Source organism: Pelophylax lessonae (assembly GCF_965119305.1).
Source record: "Pelophylax lessonae genome assembly, chromosome: 10".
NCBI classification, from domain to species: domain Eukaryota; kingdom Metazoa; phylum Chordata; class Amphibia; order Anura; family Ranidae; genus Pelophylax; species Pelophylax lessonae.
This window is the reverse complement of record NC_138777.1, coordinates 111,770,874-111,798,637: the sequence shown is the minus strand read 5'-3', so window position 1 is coordinate 111,798,637 and position 27,764 is coordinate 111,770,874. Positions and strand designations below refer to the sequence as shown.

General features: G+C 39.6%; 1 protein-coding gene across 1 annotated transcript in view; it reads right to left on the bottom strand.

Moving 5' to 3' along the window:
• Window positions 1–27,764, bottom strand: part of ZNF423 (zinc finger protein 423) — a 394,330-nt gene that overhangs the window by 166,231 nt on the left and 200,335 nt on the right. The window contains exon 5 of the mRNA XM_082271171.1: window positions 25,721–25,805. Coding sequence (XP_082127297.1) covers window positions 25,721–25,805 — 85 coding nt within the window. The remainder of the gene's footprint in view (window positions 1–25,720; window positions 25,806–27,764) is intronic.

The following is a 27,764-nucleotide window of genomic DNA, read 5'->3' as shown; positions in this document are numbered from 1 at the left end:
ATCAAATCTAACAGCCCAAACAAAATTAATGATATGAATACAATGAAGGGTTTTCGTGGGATAATTATAAGAGTGTCTGTCACCAGAACTTAACGTTCCACGAAGTTAGAGATGCGGTGATGATGATTCCGCTCCGATGTGCCGGGGAGGTGTGGAAGCTTCATTCACTTACTGAATGCTACAGTTGTTTCATTTTATTGGCAGATTATGGAAAGGGAAAAGGGAAAAAAAACTGCTTGAGAATTTCTGGCTCACACTAAACCCAAAGAAAGCGACTGCTGTATTTCATCATCCTTTTTTAATACTGTAACTAAACACTCTTGCATGCTCACTTACACATTGCTCCCTGTGTATTACTTACATATCTATAATTAAATAATTAGGAATTTTCTGGCCTTTTCAAACACTACAAAAGACGATGATTACGAATCGGTGTTGACTAAATCCAAGCCCCAATCATATACATTAATAATTTTGTGTGTGCATTATTGTTGCTAATACTTAAACAAGCCTGCCCTGCCAGATTCCCCCCTTGCATGCCAGCACACCAATAAATTAAGATATTGCTGGCCGCATCTGCACAGGGGAAATTAGAGCATTACCTGTTCTATGCCAGTGTGCCAACTTCCTCGCTGCATGCGCAACCCATGCTGGGAGACCAGCTGTCTGGGATTGTGCCACTCCGATGAGTACACAGGAGCCAGGGGATCTCTTAGGAGATCTGCTCTAATATCACAACTGCCTCACTGCAGGGCTGTTCCCTTCATAGCACAGTATTCAAACACTTCTTTTTTTTCATTACTTTTTTTCTTTTAAGTAAAGGAGGGGTGATGGTAATGTTTAAAAAACACTTGGGTTCTTTATTCATTAAGACGTTTACTAGAACGGATCATGGAATCAATGCATAATCGAAACAAGTCGTAATAAATAATCACATGGATATTTAAAAAAAAAAAAAAAAAAAAGGATCACCCGATTAGTTCCTATACATAACATGAAGAAGGCAATTCTGGTCAAATTTTGACAGCCTTATCGATTGCTGGCCCTTTTTCAAATGATAAATACAAACATATACTGCTTTGGCTACAAAATATGTTTGGGAACATTAAATCGGTACTAAACTGTGATTTAATCAATAAAAGAAAAAGCAAAAACATTTGGTGTAGATCAATAAAGGATACCTGAAAAAAAAAAGGCTCTTTGCTTTTGTTTACGGCAATCAATGGTATATATAAAAAAAAAAAAAAAAAAACACAACAAAACGTCACCCATTTAGTTAGGTTACAAATCCATCAATCGTATAGGGCAGTTGGCAGTTGGTCCCCTTCCCCCAACAAAAACAGAACCGTGTTAATATAAAAGTGATAAACTCTAAGCTGTCCACCTATTTAACATCAAATAAATAGATGACTTCATCCCCGCCACCCAGCCTGACTCAAGTCTGATCAGAGTATCACTTTGCACAATGGCTAAATCCTGCTAAGGTTTAATGTCTAGCTGTGTGCATTTTGCTCTGTATTAGCATGTACAATGGAGCACTTTGATTCCCCCCAACCCCCTTTCCATTTCTCTCCTTTTTCGCTCCCCTATCTGAATGCCAGAAGCTGGTGAATATATACATGCTTCATAGCTTCAGCTAAACCTTTTGTTCTTCTGGGGATTTCAGCTGGCGTAACAGCGAGAGCGAAAGGAGAAAAAGAAATTCACAGGGGTTGTAAAGGTTTGAAAGAGGCAAATTACCTCTGAGCTGTGGCATGGCACATTATTTGTATGTGTGATGTACAGGTCTGCAAAGAATTTTAACCCCAGCTCACACGAGAAAGGGCGAATGCCACTTTGCAACACCTTTTTGGCCAAGATAAGGTTAATGGAACCCCCAAAGTGATGACACCAAAGCTCAGAACACTGCAGCGGGATAATTACTCAGCTTCCTCACAGCTGAGTTTCACAGATGCATTATTAACGGCACATTCCATGCCCTAACGAGCAGCCACTGTAGGTGGAGGGATTTTTTTTTTCCATCTCTCTCCCTTCTCTCTCTCTCTCTTTCACTAACCCAGCATCTGCCATACAGGTTAGCTTACGGACAAAAAAAAAATTTCCAGCCAGTTCTGGCAGACAGTGTGTATTGTGAGCGAAGCACCTTGGGAAGCGGCACACTTGGGAACAGCTGATATTTTGCTATTCATTGTCACAGAGCCCAACACCTCTAATCCTAAAAGTTTTCAAGAAAATGCACATCTGCCACCCAGCACGACCTACAGTAGAAGCGTGACTCATAATGTTACCTGGAAAGCACATTCTGCCCCTCTTCAGCCTGCGAACAACGCAGACGACAAACAAAGAAGATTATTGTTACCCTAATTACATATAGATGTTCTGAAACACTGGATCGCAATGAAGTAGCAAAACTAAGCCAAACAGCCAAATCATTTTCTATCACAAAAAAAATGTGTTTCGTTTGTCTACACTACCGACAAATTATTCTTGCTTCCTCACTACTCTATTGTAGAAATGTTGCATCCGAGTGGGACTAGATACACACAAAGGACAATATATACCATGAGGAAACAAATTTCACTGTATCACATACATATGCATGCGTGTAAACATACATTTAACAGGTCACTTTATAAAAAGGTACACCTTGCCAGTTCCGGGTTGGACCCCCTTTTGCCCTCAGAACTGCCTTAATTCTTCATGGCATGGATTCAACAAGGTGTTGAAAACATTTCTCAGATATTTTGGTCCATATTGACATGATAGCATCACACAGTGTCACACAGATTTGTCAGCTACACATCCATGATGCGAATCCCCTGTTCCACCACATCTCAAAGGTGATCTATTGGGTTGAGATCTGGTGACTGTGAAGGCTATTGAAGTACAGTGAACTTAGTCATGTTCAAGAAACCAGTTTGAGATGATTTTAGCTTTGTGACATGGCTCATTATCCTGCTGGAAGTAGCCATCAAAAGATGGGCACACTGTAGTCATAAAGGGATGGACATGGTCAACAACAATACTCAGGTAGGCCGTGGCTTTAAACAATTCTCAATTGATACTAAGGGGTCAAAGTGTACCAAGAAAATATCCCCCACACCATTACAGCACCACAACTAGCCTGAACTGTTAATACAACGCAAAATGGATCCATGCTTTCATGCCTACGTGAAATGCTGACCCTACTATCTGAATGTCGCAGCTGAAATCAAGACTCATCAGACCAGGCAATATTTTTCCAGTTTTCTATGGTCCAATTTTGGTGAGCCTAGGGGAACTGTAGCCTCAGTTTCCAATTCTTAGCTGACAGAAGTGGCATCCGATGTGGTCTTCTGCTGCTGTAGCCCATTTGCTTAAAGATTTGATGTTCTGTGTGTTCACAGATGGTATTTTGCATACCTTGGTTGTAATGAGTGATTGAGTTACTGTTGCCTTTCTATCTGCCCTTTCTTCTCTGACCTCTGACATAAAGAAGACATTTTTATCCACACAACTGCCGCTCAATGGATATTTTCTCTATAAGCCCTAGAGATGGTTGTGCGTGAAACTCCCTGTAGATCAACAGTTTGTTTAAATACTTCCGTCTGGCACCAACAAATATGCCACATTTAAAGTCACTTAAATCCCCTTTCTTCCGCATTCTGATGCTCAGTTTGAACTAAAGGAAGTCATCTTCACCACATCTAGATGCCTTAATGCATTGAGTTGTTACCATGTGATTGGCTGATTAGCAATTTGTGTTACTAAGCAATTGAACAAGTGTACCCAATAAAGTGGCCGGTGAGTGTATGTAAATAACTAGTTTAACTACAATGTGAAAATGCCTTATAAACACGTAGTGTTCCGCAAGCCTTACAACCAAAGCATTTTGTAGACCACATAAAGCATATGAGAATGGAAAAGTAATTATAATACAAAAAAAAGCAAACAATAAGTTCTAGTTAAAAGAAAGCCAAAGACCATAGTGCCTAAACTGGTAAGAGTGAAGAGTAAAAAACACCTTCAATAGCATATTACATTTTCTTTAATGCAGGCTCATGTCGAAACATTTTTGGCCCTCAGGCAACAATCCTTGTATACGTTCTGGCAACTACTGGCCAAATTGAAAAAAGGACTTCCTTAAAGGGCAAGTTTACCTTTTCCAGAAAAAAAGCCTATGAAGTCAAGGGGCCTCAGTGAATGTTTTAAAAAAGCGGTTGAATTTTGATGTTCATTTTATAGTCATACCCATTACATTTAGGCCCCCTCGAAACTTGGTAGAAAAATATCTAGTTATCAATCCCCATGTCCTGTCTAGCTGCTAGTATGTAAAAACTATTGGGATGCTCACCCCCCAAAATTACAGGTGCAAAAAATGTTGGATGCTTAGAGATTACCCCAGAACTTAGTGAATGTGGTGAAGTTTCACTTTGTAAATCACATGCAAGGAAAATTAAAAAAAAAAAAAAAAAAACTGAATTTTTTGCTTGCACATGATTGGATGACGAAAGTCAGGAGAGCTTCAACTCATTAACAAAGCTCTGGGGCATTTCCCTGCAAAGTGCAACTTCCATTGCAAAGTGAACTGCATTTTTTTAAATAAACATTTTACAAAGCTGCGCAGTTTTTAATATCTACAGGGGCCCCTTGACCGCATATGCGATTTTCTGGAAAAGGTGAACTGAGCATTTAATGCAATGAAAGGAGCACTAGATATTTTTCAAAATATGATCCTTCAACTTATAGCATACTTTTTAAAGAGATTACCTTAAATATGAATCTATACATACATCAACAAAAAGCTTGGCTGCCCTTTCCAGTAAGACATTATTAGTAATAAGTAACAAGCTACCATGCCACAAGCAAATAAATAAATAAGAGCTTCACGTCAAGGTGACCCTTCATAAGTAACCCCCAGTGTTTGTGCATGCATACTAAACAAACAGTCTCCCAGTAATTAACACCAGTGCTTAATGAAGTCCAGCTGCCTCTATGGCAAGCTGACGAAATGCCAACGCTTGCTGAATGCCACTTCAGTTTCAGCAGACCCAAAATATAGTTACACATTACAATTTACTTCTGGGAAGAAAACAACTAAAAAAGGACATTTCACTTTGTAATGCCCAAATATTTTATTTGCCCAACAAACTGTACCATCAAATGGATGCACATTTAAAAGACGAAAATTTGGAATATCTTTAAAGTCAAATCAAACCTTTTGAGACTGTTCACAACTCTGATTTCTGGGGTGCATTCATCCACCGGAAACACTAGGCAGCATTTGGTAAGAAACAAGCATGTTGTGTGTTTGCTACTGCAGTTTAATGTTTGATATACTACATTTTGTGCTTTCTTACATCAGGAACAATGGGCTCCATTCATAAAGCGGTATCTTGCAGCATCCCAGTATGCATAAGATACCGCACAGTGTTTTTCAAAACGTTTTTTGGCATTCACTAAAAAATGCTACCGAAATACCGCATGAGTCATTTTATAAAGTCATGCGGTATTTTAGTAGTGAAAGTCTGAGGTAGATTTCCACCAGCGTTATTAACACAGGCTGTAAATAGATGGTTGTTAGGGAGTGGATGGCCCCTGGCGTCCTTAACAACCAGTAACTTTAATGGTGGTTAAGGAGCAGGCGGCTGCTGCATCCTTAAAGAAAGATAAGTCATCAGCCATAAGCGGGCTTCCCCTCTGAATGCTGAATATTAAAAAAAAAATGCTGGCAATGAAAAATTAGAAAAAAAACAGGATAGGGCCCCCCCAATCCATACCAGGCGGTGGGGTCCCCCCCCCCCAATTCATACCAGGCCCTTCAGGGGGGCAAGCCATTTTTTATTTAAATTTTGGCATTTCCCTCTACATCCATAACAGCCCCGAAGGCCCTAGCATGGATGGGGGGGGGAAGGCCCCATGCTGTTTTTTTTTTCTTATATTTTGTCGGCATTTTTTTTATTTATTGAGCTGTCAGCGGGCGGGGAACCTATCAGTTTTACAGCACTTGTAACTCAGTCAATGAAAGATTGAATGAGGAACTAATGGAACCAACAGGAAGCTACAAGATTGCCCTACACATAGAAATATTTAGGAAAGATTGTGTGGCGACAGGGTCTCTTTAAATTGAACTTTTTTTCTTTTTTTTCTTTTTTTTTAACACATAGCCTTAGTTTTTATCACTCAAATTCAAAAAGCAAATTATATATGAATAGACATACAACACATTATCAATTGCCCTACTCTTGAATAGGCCATATATTAGGTATGTATTCTCTATGCACTGCCACATTTTTAAAATCAATTCTCATTATTAGTCATTATGACTGCCACAAAATTCCATTAAAACAAGCAACCCCATAAGCAATTTTAGAATTAGTTATCTTAAGGCTGCCATTAGCAGCTAAAAAATCATAAAAGTTTTGTGACAATTAAAAAAAAATACATGTACAGTGTGTCACTAGTGTCTGGCAGACACGGGAAGGGCTTCATGTGACCCTTGACTTGCTTGGCCAGACAGACACGGAATCTGCTGGTTTGCAATGGATTAGATTACATGCCAACGGAGGCTGAGCAAGATAAGGCCCATGCAGCTTAGAGTCTTCAATTATTAAGCTACCTCATAAACAAAACAGTTGTGTTCATCAAGAACATATTGGAAACTTGGAAACAAATGTTCGATGGGGAAGTAATCCATCCAATAAGGCAGGAAACCAAAAGCCTTTCAGAAAGCAATTGCAAAAAGGAACAGTAAAAAATGCATCACACTGAATTTTAAAGGGGAACTCAAGTCTTTCTTTTTTTTTTTTAAAGAATGATGTGATGAAGATGTAAAGTACAGCAGATTTCTGTTGCCGGACGCTGCCATTTCAAACTGGCTCTCTAAGCACATCTGCCACTAGCAGATTTTACTTACACAGGATGTGTCAAAATGTTCCCTCAGTCTAGTCATTAGGGAAAACTTCGAACACAAGTTCTGTAGAAGCAGGGAAGGCTGGGGGCAGACACACTTGGCATGGGATATTTTTTAATCCAAAGATTAGGGCAACTGAGATAGGTATTGTAGATGTATTTTGTGATGCCTTGATCCTATTATTATACTCAATGAAGATTTTAACCAATTAAGCCCCGAAAAATTTTACCCCCTTCCTGACCAGGGGTTTTTTTGCTGCGTGACTTTGACAATTGCACGGTCGTACGACGCTGTACCTAAACGAATTTGACGTCCTTTTTTTCCCACAAACAGAGCTTTCTTTTGGTGGTATTTGATCACCTGTGCAATTTTTTGATCATGCGCTATAAACAAAAAAAGAGCGTCAATTTTGCAAAAATAACAATGTTTTTCACATTTTTTATATGAAATTCCCAAAAAAAATGTAAAAGTCAAAAATTTTTTAACATTTTCGGCCAATTTGTTTTATGCTACATATGTTTGGTAAAAAAAAAATCACAAAAAGAGTATTTTGATTGGTTTGCGCAAAAGTTATCGCGTTTACTAACAAAGGGAAAGATTTTTGTAATTTTTGGTGTTTTTTTTTAACGAGTAATGGCGGCGATCTGCGATTTTTTTGCGGGACTGCGACATTGCGGCGGACAGATCGGACCCTTGACTGACATTTTAGACACTTTTGGGGTTACCAGTGACATTACTGCAGTATTCAGTGCTATACATATGCACTGTTACTGCAAAAATGACACTGGCAGGGAAGGGGTTAACTGTATTGGAGAGGGAGGGGTTAAGTGTGTCCTAGGGGCGTGCGTCTAACTGTGATGGGACATGGCTACTACCGTAAAAACAGAGATCAACGGTTCTACATAGTAGAACCGTCTGATCTCCATTTTTACACAGGGGAGAATGACAGGCGGCTTGTTTACATTAGCCGCCTGCCTTTCTCCCTTCCCGGCGAACGATCGCGAGTGATCGGCGGACATCGGGTCCGCCGGTCACACGCACTGACGTGTTAGTGAACGAGCCGGGGCGGGGGTGCGCGCTCGTCCGATATTGGCTCACAAGTCAGTGACAGGCTAGTGATGTACCGGTACGTCACTTTGCCTGGCCGGGGCTGACCGCCGCAGTATATGTACTTGCGGCGGTCGGCAACCGGTTAAAGCATTTTTTTCCAATAGAGGGAAAACAGTAGACTTACAATATCTGTCTCCTGTAACTTGCTTATACCACTAAGGCTGGCCATAGATGGTGGTTGCAGGGAAGAAATTAGCTTGATTCCCCCATCAACAGACAGTGTTGATGCCGGAATCCATCCTGCCGAGCCACTGTCTTCGGGGAAGCCCTCCCTGCTGGGAGAAAACAGTGAATATTGCTAGCAGCTTAAGTAGCCGCTAGAAAAAATCGCATGTAAAACCCATCAGGCTGGTTAACCCAAGCTGAGATAGATCGATCAACTTGGTACATTTAGCCTGCCCATACACGGTTCGACTCCCGGCCGGTTCCCTCTGAACAGGCCTAGATTCCAAGGCCTATGGCCTACCTAAAAGGGATGCACTGAAGGTGGTCCTTCTGCTGCTTCTACAAAAAATGGTACTTGCATCCTACTGGGACACCCTGCAGTAATTGATTTACAGTGAATAGGTACTTTGCTTTGCCTCATTAGCATTTAGGGGCCTATTTCCACATGTTATCTGTGATGACAGGTTTGCTGTAACATGCAACCCCTGCTAACTTCATAACAGGTCCACAGAAAAAGTATTCAATGTTTCAACAAACACACAACTTTAGCAAGCGTACTCTAAGCAACCCATTACTTGTATGTTTACTGAATCCTCGGTCAAGTCCAATAAAATAATAATGACTCTCCATAGCAGATAGTGATCCCAACTTTTCCCCTGCTTTCAGGCAATGATAAGTGGGCACAGCTTAGGGGCCCACAACATGGAATTGTGGCCGCCATAAAATATAAAAAAAAAAAAATGTTGCTTTAAGGCCTCAAGTTGACCTGTCATGGGGATTTGAGACGGGAGACACGTTTTGATCTCCCTCACATGTACTGGGGGGCTATAAATACCCCTTGCATGACAGGACCCCTGACATTTGTCTTTGTTTGGCTGGACGAGCTCCCCCCACCTTGTTGTGGCACCATTTATGTGGTTTTGTCACCCTTGGATCAAGGGGGGACTCTGCTTAATGAATTTCATGTTTTTTCATGTCGAGTTCTATGACTTGGAGTGATTTAAAGTTTATATATATATATATATATATATATATATATATATATATATATATATATATATAATCGTTTTATTTATGTTTTTAATAAAGTTGAATTTGATGAATTTAATACCAATAAAGGTGCCACGGCCATTTTAAATACCAACTTGCTGTACGTCGGTCTTATTTATTTTAATACTTTTGGTTAGGTAATCTTAACGTGCGACCTACAATCCCATGGACTGTCCCTCAGTATCCCCTCATCCAGAGTCATGATGATGTCAGAGGACCTGCAAATGTGGGAAGAAGAGGCTGTGGGGACCGATCTAGCAGCATGGAGGGAGAGAATTTTGTTTTTGCTCCCTAAACTTAAATAAGCATTCCACCCTTTCAGTTTGTATTCCCACAGTAAGGGAGCATCTTTCCTTTCTCTGGATCAGCTCTATGCCAGTTCTAGAGTGAACTCCCCAATTGGAAACATTCTTTTTTTTTTTTCTTTTTTTATAAATGACTGCAGTGCATTTAAAACTGAATTCTGATGTAAATGTAATAAACTAAAAGGCACTAATTAAAGCAGAACTGAAGGCATTTTAAAAAAACTGCAAGCAGCCATGTCTGTATTGAATTATATTGTAACTGTACTGTCTGCCCTCATGTTGTAAAGCGCTGCGCAAACTGTTGACACTATATAAATCCTGTAAAATAATAATCCATTTTGTAAACACTAAGTGCCGGTTCACATTTGTGCGATCACAGAGATCGAATGTAATTCGGAGCGCACTGCTCCTAAAATGACATGCGATGTCTGTGCGGTGCAAATTCAGCCATACAGTTTGTATGGCTGAATTCGCACCGCAATCGCACTGAAACTCACACAGGACCCTTTTTTTGGTCCACAGCAGAATCGGATCGCATGGTGGTTCACACTAGTGCGATCCGATTCTGTGCGAACTTTCAGATCACACTGGGATGTGCCATCTGATCTGGGGGTGTCGTTAACTTTGAATTGACACCCCCAGCGTATCGCATATGGCAGTGTGAACTGCCTGTTGTGCAGATGCGATGCGGGAACACGCTGTATATTCACAGCGTTCCCGCATCGCATAAATGTGAACCGGCACTTAGAGTTAATTAACCGACGAAGTATAAAAACATCAGGTGTTCCATACTACCAATCAGGATTGGGTTGTATGGCAAAGCTAGGTAAATCTCAGAACTGGAAGGAGAGGAATATAATTTTTTTGGCTATGCATTTAACTGCAAGCCTATTTCCAAGCCTAATTCTGACACATGTTGTTTACAAGTTAAATCAGTATTTTTGCCTAAAAATTACTTAGAACCCCCAAACATTATATATATTTTTTTAGCAAAGACTCTGGAGAATAAAATGGCGGTTGTTGCAATATTTTATGTCACATGGTATTTGCACAGCAATCTTTCAAACGCATTATACACTTCACTGATTTTAAAAGAAACTAAACAGTAAAAGGTAGCCCAATTTTTTATATATTGCGAAAGAGGATGTCACGCCAAGTAAATAGATACCTAACGTCTTGGAATGGTGAAAAATGACACTACTTAAAAATCTCCATAGGCCTCCCTTTAAAAATATTTTAACTTTTACCAATTTAGAGTTGAAGAGGAAGTATTTTGCTAGAATTATTGCTGTCGCTCTGACGATTGCAGTGATACCTCACAAGTGTGATTTGAACACAGTTTACATTTTTGGGCACGACTTACATATGCATTTTCTTTGGTGTGCGAGCAAATGGGGATGGGGCGATTTAAAAAAAGTTTTTTCCAATTTATTTTAATTTTTGTTTTTTCACTGTTCATTTAAAAAACATAAATAAATCACTTTTATTGCTGTCACAATGAATGTACAAGACCCCAGATCCCTTCTTTGCACTTAAAAGTATTAAAAATGGCAAAATCAGAATTTTTAAATACTGTCATATTTTTTTTTAAATTGGTGCCATCGGCAGCTGAGTAAACCGGAAGTGACGTCGTTTCTGGGTTACATCATCTGAGACCAGATCAAAGCCGAAATCCAGCTTCATTCAGGACTCTGATCAGCCATCGGGGGGGCTGATTCCATAAAAAATTTCCCATAATTTGTAGATGCTATAAAGTTTGTGCAAACCAATCAATATACACGTATTCAGATTTTTTTTTTTTACAAAAAATTTGAAGCGGAATACATATTGTCTAAACTGATAAAAAAATTAGATTTTTTACATTTTTTTTTTGGGGGGGGTATGTTCTACAGCAGGCATGTCCAACCTGCGGCCCGAGGGCTGCATGTGGCCCAGAACCGCAGGCAATGCGGCCCACTGCCCCCTGACAATATGGTTTTGCTGGGGAGGAAGGAAGTCGGGTCGGGGGCACGGCCACAGCAGCTTCCAACTAACGGTAGGCAGAGGCTGAGGGGAGCGGGAGACGAGCATGCGCAGTGTTTCTGACTCCTACCACTATGACCACCTTAAATCACTGAAGTGGTCATGGTGGTTCGAGTGTTCCTTTATTGTCTCTCAGAAGAAGTAAACCTCTGTATACTGATTCAATTTAATTTGATCATCCTCTAGTTGTGTTAAATTAGTGCGGGGGGCGCGGCGGCATTTTATTACATGCCTTTACTATAGTATATATTTTATATGCGGCCCGATAAAATTTCTCTACACTCAATGTGGCCCAGAGAGGCCAAAAGGTTGGACACCCATGTTCTACAGCATAAATGAAAAAATATTGTTTTGTTTTTTTACCCTTCAAAATTGTTGGTCTTTTTCTGTTTATAGCGCAAAAAATAAATACCGCAGAGGTGATCAAATACGATCAAAAGAAAGCTGTATTTGTGCGAAAAAAGGACATACACATTTGGGTACAGAGTCGCATGTCCGCACAACTGTCAGTTGAAGTAACGCAGTGCCATATCGCAAAAACTGGCCTGGTCATAAAGGGTGTAAACCTTTCAGGGCTGAAGTGATTTAAAAAAAAAAAAAAAACTGCCAATGCAGAAAAGGGTCATATGTACATAAAAACAAACTGTGCAGCTTTGACTAAAGTTGAATATGTCATTGCCATAGGTGTAGGCCATTTACATACCTCCTGAAGCCTGACTGGAATACTCCCAGGACATTGCTCCTGCTGCTATCAAAGACAGTAAGCCAATCAATAGAGAGAGGGGCGGGGCCAGGTCATGGCTCCATGTCTGAATGGACACAGGGAGCTGTGAATCGGCTCGGGTGCCCCCCATAGCCAGCGGCTTGCTCTGGGGGCACTCAACAGGAAGGAGGGGCCTGGAGCACCAAAGAGGGACCCGAGAAGAGGAAGTATAATATGTTGATCTACCAACAAGTGTGTAGTACTTGCAGAACTGGATACAGACTAACTGGTAAATCTAAAGCCGATTGTACAGCAATTGTGCAGTCAGATTGTAATATGTAGAATGAGCCTTAGACAACTGTCACAAGAACTGTCCCCATTGGATGATTTCCTGTCCATTTCTGTTCTGGCGACAACGATATAATTTCTCATTATTGTAATGTTTCTTTTTACTGAAAAACTAATAAGATTTCTTTTGGGGAAAAAAAAGACAAAATTATCAGGTGAAAACAGAAAAACAAGGGCTGAAAAAAGGAAACGAATGCAGACATCACATCTAAGGACCGGTAAAGTTCAATATGCAATATGAAGCTAAAATATTAAATTAGTAAAGTTAATAGCAATTTCTCTGTAATGGAGAAGAGGTCCATCACCTTAGGACACTGGCAGAAAATGGAGAACCCACGGAGTACGTTAGAGTTATAAGGGGATAGCCAGGGGGCATGTTCCCAAAAGTTTGCCAATGTCCAATCACCTGAAGGTACCAACCTAAAACCCAGGGTCTATGAAGATCAATGAAAATATATTTTTGTTTTGGCAAAACCAGAAAATTAACCAAAAAGTATTCAACCTATTGCGAATATACTTGCAAGTATATAATTTAGTTAAGCCACATTAAATAACTTCCACTCAGGGAATTCAAAAGAGCCTTCCTGGAACCCTGAATAATGTCAGGAATACTAAAGTAGGTTTACTCTATAGAATACTACCATATAAATTATAGAGATATTCACTCTCTAATGTCTGTAATGATCATTCATATAAACCACATAACTATTAGGGTTTACCTTCTTAAAGCAGACTAACTGCATATTAATCATCACTTTCTGTCTTGACCATTCTGTCATTGCTCCATTGATCTTAGACTGAGGGGCAGATCAATGTTCAGGCAAACATGCCAACTCTACCTAAATGCCATTCCCCTAGGATAAGCCAGAAATGGTGCTGGTCGATACTCCGCACTATCAACATTGCAATACTTACAGTTTAAAGTGGATGTAAACCCGATTCACAAAATTTGACCTGGGCACATATCTGTAGTGTTTACGTATCCCTCTTAAAAGCCCTAAGTCTCGATTTTCTGCTGCTCTATTCTTCTGTTATAACCATGATAACTTCCGACAAGTTCTCGGACACTGGAGATAAAAGAAGCTGAATTTTTTTGTCAAGGTGGGTGCTATAAAAAGATTAGCAGAGAGCTGGTCTTTTCACAGCACAGCTCTCTAAGCATCTTCATTGTTCAGCCTATGTGCAGGGCAGGGGGGGGGGGGGGAGTGTTCCTTAAATCAGCTCACATAGTGTATCCCGGGACTCCACTCCCATAGCTGAAACAGGAAGAACAAATTGTAACTAGATGTTCCCTTTCTAAAGAATATAGCAAGCTGAAGACAACAGATATACATGTAAAATGTATGTAGGGAGTTTTGTTTTATCCCTGTGTATCTGTTCACTTCACTGGGTATATGTGGGGGTTTACAAGTCCTCATGCACCCAGGACATCAAAAACTCCACTTTAAGGGTGTTTGCTATTTGTTTTGCCACTAAAAACGCTCTATATTATCCTATGTGTTTTGCACACATAAGCGCTTACAGGCAGAAAAAAAATCCAGATTCAGCGAATTCAGGGGAGAAACGTTTTGCCGCAAAAAAAATGCCAAACGTGCCTAATGCATGTAAGCGTTCATTAATTTCAATGGCCAAAATAAATGATTATTCTGCCCAATGGAATGAACATGCTTGCAAAAAGGGGTTTGGCTATGCTTTTAACACTGCTTTTTCTTCCCCTTGAGCATAGGTGTCCAGGGGAGAAAAAAAAGACATCATGTGGGCAGGAGGTCTAAAAGTTCAACTTTATAATTGCTGTTTCAGAGATACATAAAATCGGATCTAAAGCCTAAAAATAAACAGTGCAGAGTCCCATAGGTAGTACCACGATAAAGCCAAAATTGAGCAGATTTAGCAGGTGTAAAAAAAACATTACACTGTGAAGATAAATATACAAATTGTATCCCCAGCATGTCCAGGTCACAAGCTGTCATGGTATCTTACTGCCATTGAAAATTTCTATCGCTGTTCAGTCTTCTTGCTTAGCTTGAAAGCAATGATTCATAAACTCTGCATCTCCTGGAGCCCTCTGGCTCAAATGTTTTCCTGATGTTCCCACTACTAAAATGCAAGCATAATTTATCAGAAACGAGTTGTCAGTATTGATGAGTAAGCAGGCATAAGTGGTTTTTTTTTAGGCGGTGACTATAATTCAGTGGTGCATGTCTACATAGTCATCCCTCAGACAATCTAGTCTAAGACTATGGCTTTTTTTTTATGTTACTATATGTAAAATTAAGTATACACGTTACAAGCTGGATTAAAAAGGATATTTTGTGCAGCAAGACCAAAAAGACCAGAAGAGGCAATGGTATAGAGATGCTGCCATCTCTATACTAGGCTAGGTTTAGTCATGTGGTTGGGAGAGGTAAAAAAATGCACTGTTGAGCCTCGTTTTAACCAACTCCCAAACGTTTCCCATTAAAGTCTCATTTTTTTTCTTTTCCTTTAAAAATAACAGACCTGTTATACTTGGCTAAGAGCGCTGATTGGGAGCTGTTCAGCTGCTGATTTTTCAGCATGCTCGTCTGACAGAAAGTCAGGGTGCCATACAAACGGGCCAAATGTTAGCCAATTGTTTTTTATAACCTGCCGATGTCGAGCCAGTATTTGGCCCGAGTGTACTGGGGTTAAGGAAGATGTTTGGACAGACTTGGGGAAAAAAAAGATAAAACAGCAATCGCCAGTATAACCTAGAAGGCAGGGAGTAACCTAGACCAGTGTTTCTCAACTCCGGTTCTCAGGGCACACTAATAGGCCAGATTTTAAGTATTACCTTGGGGAGATGCAGACTAGAATACTGCGACAAAAAAATGGGTGTAATGTCGCACTATTTTGTTCTCAGTCAGGATCTGGGTTTGGGTAGGCTGCAACCCGGATATGCTTTTTAGCTGACGGTGAATTTTGGTTACCATTTCTCCACCCCACCTCATCTTTGAACTCTGGATACCTGCCCCACAGCGCCAGGATTTTTTGTATGTATAGACTAGAATACTGCAATCACTGAGCAGCAAATTATATCACCTGTGATGTATTTCAGTTTTCTTGCAAACCTGGCCTGTTAGTGTGTTCTGAGGACCGCAGTTTAGAACCACTGGCCTAGACTGCTTTTAACCAAAATATGCAGAGGATCCAATGCTTTATTGTTTTATTCACAAAGTAGAATTTTTTGTACAATCTGTCCAATTTTTCGGCTTTGTTGTGGGTCGAAAGATAGAAATGTGCTTGTCCGATTTTAGTCAATAGGCCTTCTGTAATTACATCTGTTAATTATAATGCGCACAATATCTTAAGATTTTAGAACAATCAAGGTCTTTGACGCCCATTAAGATTTAACCATACCACGCCAAATTTCTGATCGTATATGTGGGAGACCATGCCATTTTTATTAAATGGTATGTAAACGCCAACAATTAACCTATTTTTTCCTTTTCAGGCTGTTAAATATGGCATTGAAAACGGTTTCCTATATATATATATATATACATATATATATATATATACAGTAAACAAATGAAAAAAATACCTGTTGAACTTTCCAAAAATCTTGTCAACTCACAACTTCCTGCTCTCTCTGCCTCTGCTGCACCTTATCAGTAAGTAACATTGTTCTGAGGACTATAGAACCCTACCAATATATGTTTTAGAGACAAAGGTTTTAGTAGTACTGTCCTGTTTCTGTTGTCCTTACACAGTAGGGTAGGTAAACCAGTGGTGTATTCATAGGGCAAGAAGTGTGTTATTGGCAGAATCACTTGGTGAACAGAAAAGGGAAAAAGCAAATGTCTGAAAAAAGGCCATCTGAGAACTGGGAAGCTGCAATATGTTACACTTTTGTTTTTGGGTCTAAACATACTTTAAGTCCCTTGCTTTTAGAATTACAAAATGAAGACTGTCCTAAAAAGCTAGAGGCAATTAGTAGAAATGCGAAATAGCTTTACTCTGATCACTCTGGACTTATTCCATATAATCAGACCAGAATTTATATTTCTGATCACATAGGATTTATTGTGTGCCAAACATGGCAACAATTTTATTTCTGCAGCATACATAATATTAAAATGAATATATAATCATAAATTGTCATTATCAAACGAAAAAGTAAAGCCTTTAAGAGAAAAAAAATGGGAGCAACTATGGGAATTTCAATGAGTGAGCAAGCATCAATATTTCATTCCTAATCGACAGTAGAAAATAAACAGTTTAGTAAACAGTTATTACATTAGATGGGAGAAAAACATCTGTGAGGGCTGTTTTCCTTGTAATTATTCTTGCTATTTTATACTAATTCTCACTGTGAGTTACTTTGGCTGTAAGGTTTCATTTGTTCTCAAGATTTCAGAGCACTGGTAATTCAGAATCTTAGAAAAGAAAAAAGGTGCCAAATCTTAAATAAGAGAAAAAAAAACCCAGAGTTGATAGAAATTATTCATATCACAGTGAGTCTCTAGTAAACCTAGCAGGGGGGCAATAATCTGATTGAAATTAACATAAAATATACAACTGCAAATTACCCAGGAAATACAGTCACTGTGTTCCTAAGAGCTCGATTTTACACTTGTTAATAAAGGTTAAAATTTTCTAACTGAAATGTACAATTTTTGTCACAAGTGACTTTTCTGAAACATTTCCCTTTTTATTTAGTTTTACTTTTGTACAGGTACAGATGAAATTACAAAAAAAAAAAATCAGTATCAATTGATCAGTGTAGCAATTAAAGTAAATTGATGAATACTGTAACTCAGTGATGTGTATGCACCGTTCAATCATCTCCCAATCACTTTGGGGAGCTCTAACAGTCAACTGTCAGTTTTATTAAGTCTAGCAGTAGAAAGTCCCCTTTTGCTCCTATCTATTGGTGCTTAAACATGATGGGAGGCCTGAATGACTACTGGTAATTCAAGGAGTGGAAGCCATGCCATTGCTTGACTTTCCCTCCAGTGGATGACGTCTTCATTATAGGATGCTCCAGGCTTCATAGCTCATGCTTACACTTAAGGGTGCCAGCATTTCATTTATGATGCTCTTTAAAGTTTTTGATGGGATTATGTCAAATCTATTTTACCCTTTCTAGTTCTGGTCCCAAAGTTTCTGCAAAGAAGGCTATTTTTATGTAGGTAAACTCCTGTCAAAAACTATACCCTTTATATGGCAATCATCTGACTGCAAAACAATTTTTTTGTTGTTGAAGCTATTCCACCATTCTCAGAATGCATGAATGCTTTAGTGTGATGCGTATAAATGTGTTTTTGGAACCTGCATGTGCTTGTCAGTGGTCCCTAAATTAACCTTCGGCCACATGTGCCTACTTAAGGCATCTTCAGTTCCTACAAATGAATTAGAAAGGGTAAATCCCTCAAAATTGTCTTCTCCACTATACAAAAAAATAAATAAAAATATCCATGAAGAAACGTGAGACTTCTATGCATGGGCTGCAGCAGCTAAATAACTACATTGAACAACTAAATCATATACTCCACTGTCCACAACCCTAAGCGATGCAAGGTATTCATAGGTGGCTTTAGTCTCCAGCATCTACCAAAATCCAAACAGGTTATGGGTGGACTAACCTTTTCTAGAAAGCCTTGCGTTTAAGGTGCTGGCTCTAGGTTTTTCATTCCAGTCCGATTTAAACAAATTCATTAGCCTGGTACATTTCTATTCTCTCATTGGTCTGCATCAGAATAAGATACTCAATTCCTTCCCGTTCCTATTCCTCTTTCTTTTACTCTACCAAGTGTTTAATACTGTACTGGTCCCCATTGGAGAGAATTATCCAAATGTCCTGTAATTTCAGTGCAATAAAAAAAGATTTAACACTTCTTCAGGGTTTTCATTGTGGTTTTCCCATTTTGACACTGTCTCCAAGACAGTAAGTGAGAAGAAATCTGCCCAGAGACAGGAAGTAGGGGAAAATCCCTTATGGAGGATATAGATAGCAGAAATCAGAGAGCTGGTTTAACCCACCCATGCTCTTGTCAAAGTCAAAGAAAATAAAAAAGAATCCAGAGTTCACTTTAAGCTTTATTTAAACTGAAAACTTAAATTAAAAAACAGCTAATTAAACTGACCACTGGTACTGTTTGATCCAACTATCCCTCAGTAATAAAGATCCTTAAATTATATATAGTTGTTTTAAGTATCAATCTGGAAGGGATGTCTGCTGCTTTAAAAATGAAATGTTTAAAAGGAAATACAGCAGAACTACTTGAGTCAAGTCTATTTCAAGAGGGTTCCAGTTTCTTTGTGGCTATAATATAAAAAATAAATACATAAAAAAACCTTATATGGCAAATGCAAATAAGGTGGTAAATATTTCATAAAATTGCTGCATGCATCCCAAAAGCTATAAGTCTTAATTGAGTAAAGGCCATTTTTGTAGTCAATATATGGAAATGGAAAATGCAAATGTGGTGTTTTCCTACTCCTGCAAAGACCCTTGAGGTGGCAGCCCTTTTCACAAACGGCCTCAACTTTATTATCAATATAATTTGGCTTCCCGCTTTATGGTCCCAAAAGCCCTTGTTGCTATCTGCCGGCTGCTACAAGAGGAGCAATTGCAGAATTGCTTTGCCACGTTCTGCAGGAGAACAAACCCTGGGCACTGCCAGCTTGGCATTGCAAGTGACTTGATATCACCACTTAAACAGGCACTGAGATGAGAGATCCCTGCTCTGAGTAGTTTCAAATATCTTTTGTGGGATGGAAAACATAGAAAAAGAGAGAACAAATCAAAGTATTCCCAGTAAACAGATTACATGCCCTGGGCCTACAGGTTAAAAGCACACAAAAGTTCATCTACTGGTGCAAATAGAGTCCGCACAAATATAATGAATTAAAAAGTAATATAATTAGTATGAATAAGAAAACTTGCTAAATAAGTGATTTCAATTATGTTTAGAGGGAGATTTTATATTTCTGATATCAACCTACTTCAGGCCTTCCCTCTCTAAATGTTCCAGCTTCTGCAAAGAGACAACTTAATAGGTGGGTAAACACAAATGAGATCTTGTACAGCCATAGCAACAGATGTGTTCATCATTTTATGATTTTGCATAAAGGTTACCAATATCTAGATATAGAAGATTTTTGTGAGTCAACATAACCTCATACACATACTGTAACAAAGCATACTCACCACACTTTTCTATAGCAGAAAGCAATATCAAAGGTTCTCGTACAACAGACTTCTCAATGACTAAACATGATTAAATGTAGTTCAGCATAATAACTGGCAGCATAAAATTTTAATGCAAAGAATTAAAATGAAATACAGTCACTAATAATTATTATACAGGATATGGGTCAGAAAGTTCCTCCTTAAAGTTACTGTCACTTTGATCACCAAAAACACCTACTGACAAGGATACATACCCATACCAACTTTTAGTGGCCCTTCTCTCTGTACAGGCCCTTCTCCTGCTCCCTCCAATACAGGCAGTCCCCGGGTTACAAATAAGATAGATTCTGTAGGTTTTTACATTGATTTCGTAAGCAAGTTGAAACCGGTATATTTTTCAGGTGTAAAATTTTAGCATTGCTTTGCTGTCTGTGCCCCTGTTCAGAAGATTTCACCTCACTTTCTGTCCCGGTGACAATAGGATTTTGAACATTTTGGGTTGTTATGGAAACAAGGATTAGTGATAAAGCTTCAGTGGAGACACCATTTTCCCATGATAACTCTTACTGGAGTGAATTTCTCTTCCTAAGGGTAGATTTCCCGGCACTTCCTGTTGTCTCCCTCTGTAAGTATGAGTCATACGCGAGTATTTAATGTATGCAACTCAGGGACTGCCCGTATTTCCGTTAGCCAGTGATGATGTCAAGCGCAATGATGGGCCCATAAGTATATATAGGGGGAGGGGGAGATGTTGGATATCTGTCCAATCACAGCTGGTATTTTACAACTATTTTAACACAGAGATGTAAATACTACTGGACCATGTTTAAAGTTGGGCATATACAATATGATTGTTTGCTAAAACAGTCATTTTGGTAATGAATCAAATCCTTTATTTAACAGTCATAAAAAATATATATCAGATTGAATTCAACCACATTGGTCATAGCATGTTCAACACATCAGACTGTTTTTATACCTATCTGATCGTAGTAAAGACATTAACCACTTCCCGCAAATACGGAAAGGTTTCTTCACTGTAAGAGCTGTGAAAATGTGGAAAAGACTCCCTTCAGAGGTGGTTCTGGCCAGCTCAGTAGATTGTTTTAAAAAAGGCCTGGATTCTTTCCTTGGTATACATAATATAAATGGGTACTAATATTTATAGGTAAAGTTGATCCAGGGAATATCTGAATGCCTCTCGGGGTATCAGGAAGGAATTTTTTTCCCCTGCTGTAGCAAATTGGATCATGCTTTGCTGGGGTGTTTTCGCCTTCCTCTGGATCAACTGCGGGCATAGGGTTGGGTATATGGGGTTGTATGGTTGGGTTTTCTTTACTGTTTTTTTGTTTTTTATTGGTTGAGCCAGATGGACTTGTGTCTTTTTTCAACCTATGTAACGTAATGTACTTGTACGTAGGCATGAAGAAGTGGTTGTACTGGGGTGATGCCTGCAGCTAGAGGTATTAACCCAGCACCATTTTTTAGAGCCGGCTTTCTAGTGATAACAACCCATGCAGCTCAGAAGCCGCTCAGCTGTTATCACAAAGACGGGAGGGGACGTTCTCCGACGTTCCTCCCCCTCACCGCCTTCCACTGCTCTGCCTGGGTCTCCCGTCCTACTGGGAGATCCAAGCAACCAGCCGGTACGTCCGCCAGCTGTTCAGAGTCCCAAACAAACCTGGACTCGGCTTTGATCTCCGATGGTGTAACCCAGAAGCGGTGTCACATCACTTTCGGTTTACACGGCAGCCAATGGTGTCAATTTAAAAAAAAATACAGTATTCAAAAACGCAGATTTTGAAGTTTTGAATACTTTTAAGTGCAAAGGAGAGATTTGGATCCCTCCAGTGTACCTGTCACTGCTTATTACTGTCACAAGGGATGTTTTCATTCCTTGTGACAGCAATAAAAATTGATCAGATTTTTTTTAAAGGAATAGTGAAAAAAAGAACAAAAAAAATAAATAGGTAAAACATTTTTTTAAAGGGCCAAAGAAAACGCATATATAAGTTGCACCCTCAAATGTAAATTGTGTTCAAATTACACATGTGAGGTATTGTCGCAATCGTCAAAGCGAGAGCAATAATTCTAGCAAAAGACCTCCTCTAACTCTAAACTGCTAAAAAAAAAAGTGTCGCCTAAGGAGATTTTTAAAGCGGAGTTCCACCCAAAAATGGAACTTCCGCTTTAGGCATTCTAACCCCCTGACATGCCACATTTGGCATGTCATTTTTTTTGGGGGGGGGAGCGGGTACCTAGTTTTGACAGGTACCCGCTCCCACTTCCGCTCGGAGCGCTGCGGCGCCCTGAACGGAAGTTCTCCTCTCCCCCTCCCTCCCTGCAATCTTCTGGGACATGTCAGAGGTCGCAGAAGATTGCCAGCCAATCAAGACGCGCAGCGCGACTCGCGCATGCACAGTGGGTACCCGGCTGTGAAGCCGCAAACTGTCACAGCCGGGTGCCCACAGCAGTGATGCCGGCGCCGAGGGAGAGGATCGAGGCTTCGGGCGGCCGCATCGCTGGACCGTTGGACAGGTGAGTGAAATGGCTGGAACTCCGCTTTAAGTACTGTAGTTTGTCGCCATTGCACAAATGTGCACAATTTTAAACTTTAACACGTTAGGTACCTATTTTCTCGGTGTGACATCATCTGTGTTTATGCCTATCTTACCATAATGAAGACATTAGACTGTGTTTATACCTATCTTACCATAATGAAGACATTAGACTGTGTTTATACCCATCTTACCATAATGAAGACATTAGACTGTGTTTATACCTATCTTACCATAATGAAGACATTAGACTGTGTTTATACCTATCTTACCATAATGAAGACATTAGACTGCATTTATGTCGATCTTACCATAGTGAAGACATTAGACTGTGTTTATACATATCTGACTGTAGTGAAGACATGTGTTTATACCTATCTGACCATAGTGAAGACATTAGACTGTCTTTATGCCTATCTTACTATAGTGAAGACTTTAGACTCTGTTTATACATATCTGACTGTGGGGAAGAAATTATGCTATCTGACCATAGTAAAAACATTAGGCTGTGTTTATATCCATCTGACCATACTGAAGACATTAGGCTGTGATTATACCCATCTGACCATATTGAATACATTAGACTGTATTTATACCTATCAGACTATAGGGAAGACATTAGACTGTGTTTATACATATCTGACCATCAGTGGCAAAGCTAGAAATTCTTTCCACCGGGGCAAAGACTCAGTTTTTTTGGAAATAGTGATTTTAAGCCTCACTTCTGTAGTAGATTAGGATGGGCACTGCCAGAAAAGAAGAAATGAGCCAAAAAGCTGGTCTTTATTAAGGCCTCCTTCTGTGTGCTCTTCTTCCTTCCCGGCAGCACCCCTCCCAATCCGCTGTGTGGGTGAGGCTTGAAATCTTCACATAAAGTGCTGCTGCTTTCTTTTAGCATGGAAGTTAGGGTTTCCACCCTTTCTTGAAGTCAATCCCAAAAACTTTATGGGCACATACCTATTTTTATTTTTTTGTAGTATATACTATAGGATTGTAAAAGACCTGTGACACCTTTGGGTGCCCCAAGGAGAGCAGCAATGTGGCATGCGTAGCGAACCCAATTGCGTTAAAAGTTGGAGGGGATTAAAGGGGCATGGGTATAGAAAACAAAAGCATTCTTGTACCCATAAAATATATTAAGATTATTAAAACAAATGTCACGGTAAAAATATGAACTTGGCCTACCTTATAAGTTGACAGTGTCACTCAAAAGATCAGTGGACAGTGTCAGTAGGGCAATAGACTGTGTTGACAGTGTCAGTGGATGGTACATGGACGGTGTCAATATGGCACTGGACAGGGTCATTAGGGGAGAGGTTGGTGTCAGTAGGGCAGTGGACGATATCAGTAGATCAGTGGACGGTGTCAGTCGATCAGTGGACAGGGTCAGTCGATCAGTGGACAGGGTCAGTCGATCAGTGGACAGGGTCAGTCGATCAGTGGAAGGGGTCAGCAGATAAGTGGATGGTGTCAGTTCTGTAGATCAGTTGACAGTGTCAGTACTGTAGATCAGTTGACGGTGTCAGTACTGTAGATCAGTTGACGGTGTCAGTACTGTAGATCAGTTGACGGTGTCAGTACTGTAGATCAGTTGACGGTGTCAGTACTGTAGATCAGTTGACGGTGTCAGTACTGTAGATCAGTTGACGGTGTCAGTACTGTAGATCAGTTGACAGTGTCAGTACTGTAGATCAGTTGACGGTGTCAGTACTGTAGATCAGTTGACGGTGTCAGTTGATCAGTGGACGGTGTCAGTAGGGCAGGAGACGGTATGAGAAGAAGAGCAGTGGTAGATGTCAGTAAGGGAGAGTTTGGTGTCAGTAGGGCAGTGGATGATCTCAGCAGGAGAGAGGTTGGTATCAGATGGACAGTGAACAGTGTCATTAGGGAAGAGGTTGATGTCATTGGGGCAGAGGACTGTGTAAGTAGAGCAGTGGATTTTTTCAATAGGGCAGAGGACAGTGTCAGTAGGGCATGGGACAGTGTCAGTAGTTTATTTGTTTTATTTTTATTTTGTTTTTTGTTATTTTTAGGAATTACTTATTTAATTTTTTTTTTTACAATTTTTTTTAATCCCATTGGGGCGATTCAGTGAAATATTAGGGGTCTCACTTTTAAGACCCCCCCAAGATTCTGCCATGCTGATCATACTGAAGACATTATGCTGTGAGACATTGGACTGTGGTTATGCCCATTTGTGTATAGTGGAAACATTAGCCTGTGCTTATGACTACCTGATTATAGTTGAAAAATTAGACTAGCCTTTCTCAGTAAGGATTCTGTGATATCCTACTAGTATATTTACATTTTTCTTGGATTTTATCACAATGGGCAATAAAATAATACTGTAAAGTAATGAAACCTCTAGCAGTGGTAAAACAGCACTGCTTATAGAGGAGGATAAAGGATACTATGGGGTTGATTCACCAAAGGAAAATAGACTGTGCACTTTTGCATTTGCTCCAGAGCTTAGTAAATGAAGTAAAGTTTCACTTTACAAAGGATACCCAATCACATGGAAGGAAAATGAAAAAAAAAAAAAAAACAGCATTTTTTGGCATGAACATGGCTGGATAATGGAAGTCAGCAGAGTTTCCCCTCATTTACTAAGCTCTGCAGCAACTGCACTTGTAGAGTGCAACTGCACCTTCAAAAGTGCACAGTCTATTTTCCTTTAGTAAATCAGCCCCTATGCATCTTTGTACATTAAACCTTTGGGAGATATAAGCTATATGATATGAATGAAAAAAAAAATACAACTTTGCAAATTCAGCCTATAGAATAAATAAAAATTCATCTGGATTTACAGTATACTAATCCTCCTCTGGATACTCTAACATCCTATACATGTCAATAATTAGCGAACATTAAGAGGTTTATTCATTAAAAAAAAAGAAAATGAACAATATTGCTGCCAATAGTGGCTTTCATTCTTGTTTGTTTTTCCATAAAATTAACTCTAATTGGTTGCGGTTGGCAACAACTCCACCTCTTTTGTAACTTTTTCTCAAGTATGTATGCCCTCTACCAATGACATAGACAAGAAATTCAAATAAACCGAAAAAGGAATAACATAAAATGAACTCAAAAGTATATTTTTCTCTGACAAATCTGTATGAGTGGATGTACCGGCTTGCACTTTTCTGGCTAAATGCTGCAAATTCCCCAAATGTCATGACACAAAAAGAATTGATGTATAATTGCCTGTAACTGTTGACAGTCGACAGGTGCTTTTTGCATGGCTAAATAGAAGTGCTTTTTGCTATTAAAAAAAAAAAAAAAAAGAATAATTTCTCAATATGCACCATATTCATTCTGGAACAGAATGGCGTGATCTACAACTGCAGGAAGGAAAAATTGAATTTTATTAAAAACAGGGAAAATGTTTTTGTAAAGGACAAAAATGCTTACCTATCATGTGGTTGGCAACATGAATCTGAATTTCTCTTTCATTCTCAAAGGTCATCTGGCACTTGATGCATTGATAAGTCTTCTTCTATTTATTATATATGAAAAAAAAACCAGCACATGTCATAAAGAGGACATTTATGGGCAAAAAAAACAAGAAAATACTGTTAACTTGTGGTAAGCAATCACATTTCAATTGGGGCACAGATAATTGTTGTTATGGGGTCCCATAGCCAGACCATTAAGGGGCCCTCTGCCACCCTAATCTTGGCAGATAATACAATATGATTTCATAGCAACCATGGCTAGGTTTCTAACCTATAAACACATTTATTTTACCTAAATAGTTTTTTCAAATGCTATTGCCATCTATGTAAATCACTACATTGCCTTACAAAGCAGATGGCCATCTGCTACTAGGCCCCATTGCCATAGCAAGGGTCTACTATGGCTACAGTATAATGCTGTGCTTATACCTATCTGACCTTAGACCTTGGAGACATCAGACTGTGTTATATAACTTTCTGGGGGAGACATTGGACTGGCTATAGTATAAGTAGGGCGTAAGTAAGTGATCCCCAGCGAGGGGTTCAAGTAGATCCCAGCTTCTTTTTTTTTTTCGCAGGTACACATTGTTTTTTTACCTGCCTTTCTCAGCACCTGCTGCAACTTTAAAGATCATCTATTGTTCTAACCTAAATCACAGCCTAAATGTCTTATTTAGAATGTAAAGCTCCAGAAATATTTATTAAACCCATGTAACCTAGTTATGCATCCATAAAAAATATTCTATTGTATTTTTTTACACACAACTAGTATAGGTTCCAGAATTTGTCTTGATATCAGCTTCCTGTAACCCTGTGCACTGCAGCTCTTTTTTCGTTTGGAAGGGAGAACAGAACCCTGATCCATTAGGACACTATTACTTTACACAATGCTTGCAAGATAACACTAAAAATGTTTGCAAAAGGCGTGAGCAGGGGGGTGACTATCAGTATGCAGCCACTCCTTTAGTTTCCAACCAAATTTAAGTAATGTATTTATTTATTAATTTAAAAATATATACCCCTTTTTTCCTGAAAGTTCTCTCCTAAAATTTAGGTGCGTGTTATACGCCGGCGCGTGTTATACGCCGATAAATACGGTATATTCCTAAATGCAACTAGTTTAGGTAGATAATCCTGCAACTGTCTGTACAGCATGGCTCAGATTCAAAGAGGCAAATGCAGCACTAGGAGCCAAAAAGGCTCTTCTGTATACACAGGTGCTGACAGGAGGGGTGAGCAGAGAGATGGTTTATGAGTCTGCAGCAGCTCATTCATTGTTGAATTAGTAGGCTGAGAGTGTGCTCTCGACTAAGTTAAGCTGCTGTTGAAGTGGAGGTCTAGGACCCGGCTCTCCTGCCTGGCAAGTGTTTTTGCATCACAAATGGCTTTATAGCATTAGAAACCCTGTGGCGTGTAAATATTTATCTCAGCAGTGTAATTCAGCTGCTTTACCAGAGTTCTGTTTTAGAAGTCTCGGATTAAAGAGGTTCTGCATTAAGGTAAAAATGACTCATCCTGTGTCTTAAATTGATCCAGCTCTGTGCACATCTGAAGCCCCCATTGCTCTCTCTCCCTCTTCACACAGGCACAGAGGCAGCAGCAGAAGTTATTGGCTCTTGCTGCTGTCAAGTCAATTCTGTAGGGAGAGAGGGGCGGGGCAAAGCTGCGCTCTGTTTGTCCACAGACGCACACAGTCTGGTTCAGAAGCAAACCCGCAGGTGTGCCCCCGCGTTTTTAATGCGGTTTGCGTTTTGCTTTCTTGTTTTGGCCAATGGCAAGCTATGTGTTGATGCTGCTAAGAGAAGGTGTCTGTTGTCATGCAGGAAAATGCAGAAAAAAGATGTCAAAAACTAATTTTATGCATTTTTATTGCGATTCCATTGAAGTCAATGGAGCAAAAAACACAACCTGCACCCATCCGAAAAAAGCTTTGCAGAAAACTCCATAGATGTAAACTAAGGTTAGATTGTAGTGCGTTTCTGCAGATCTGTAAAACGCAC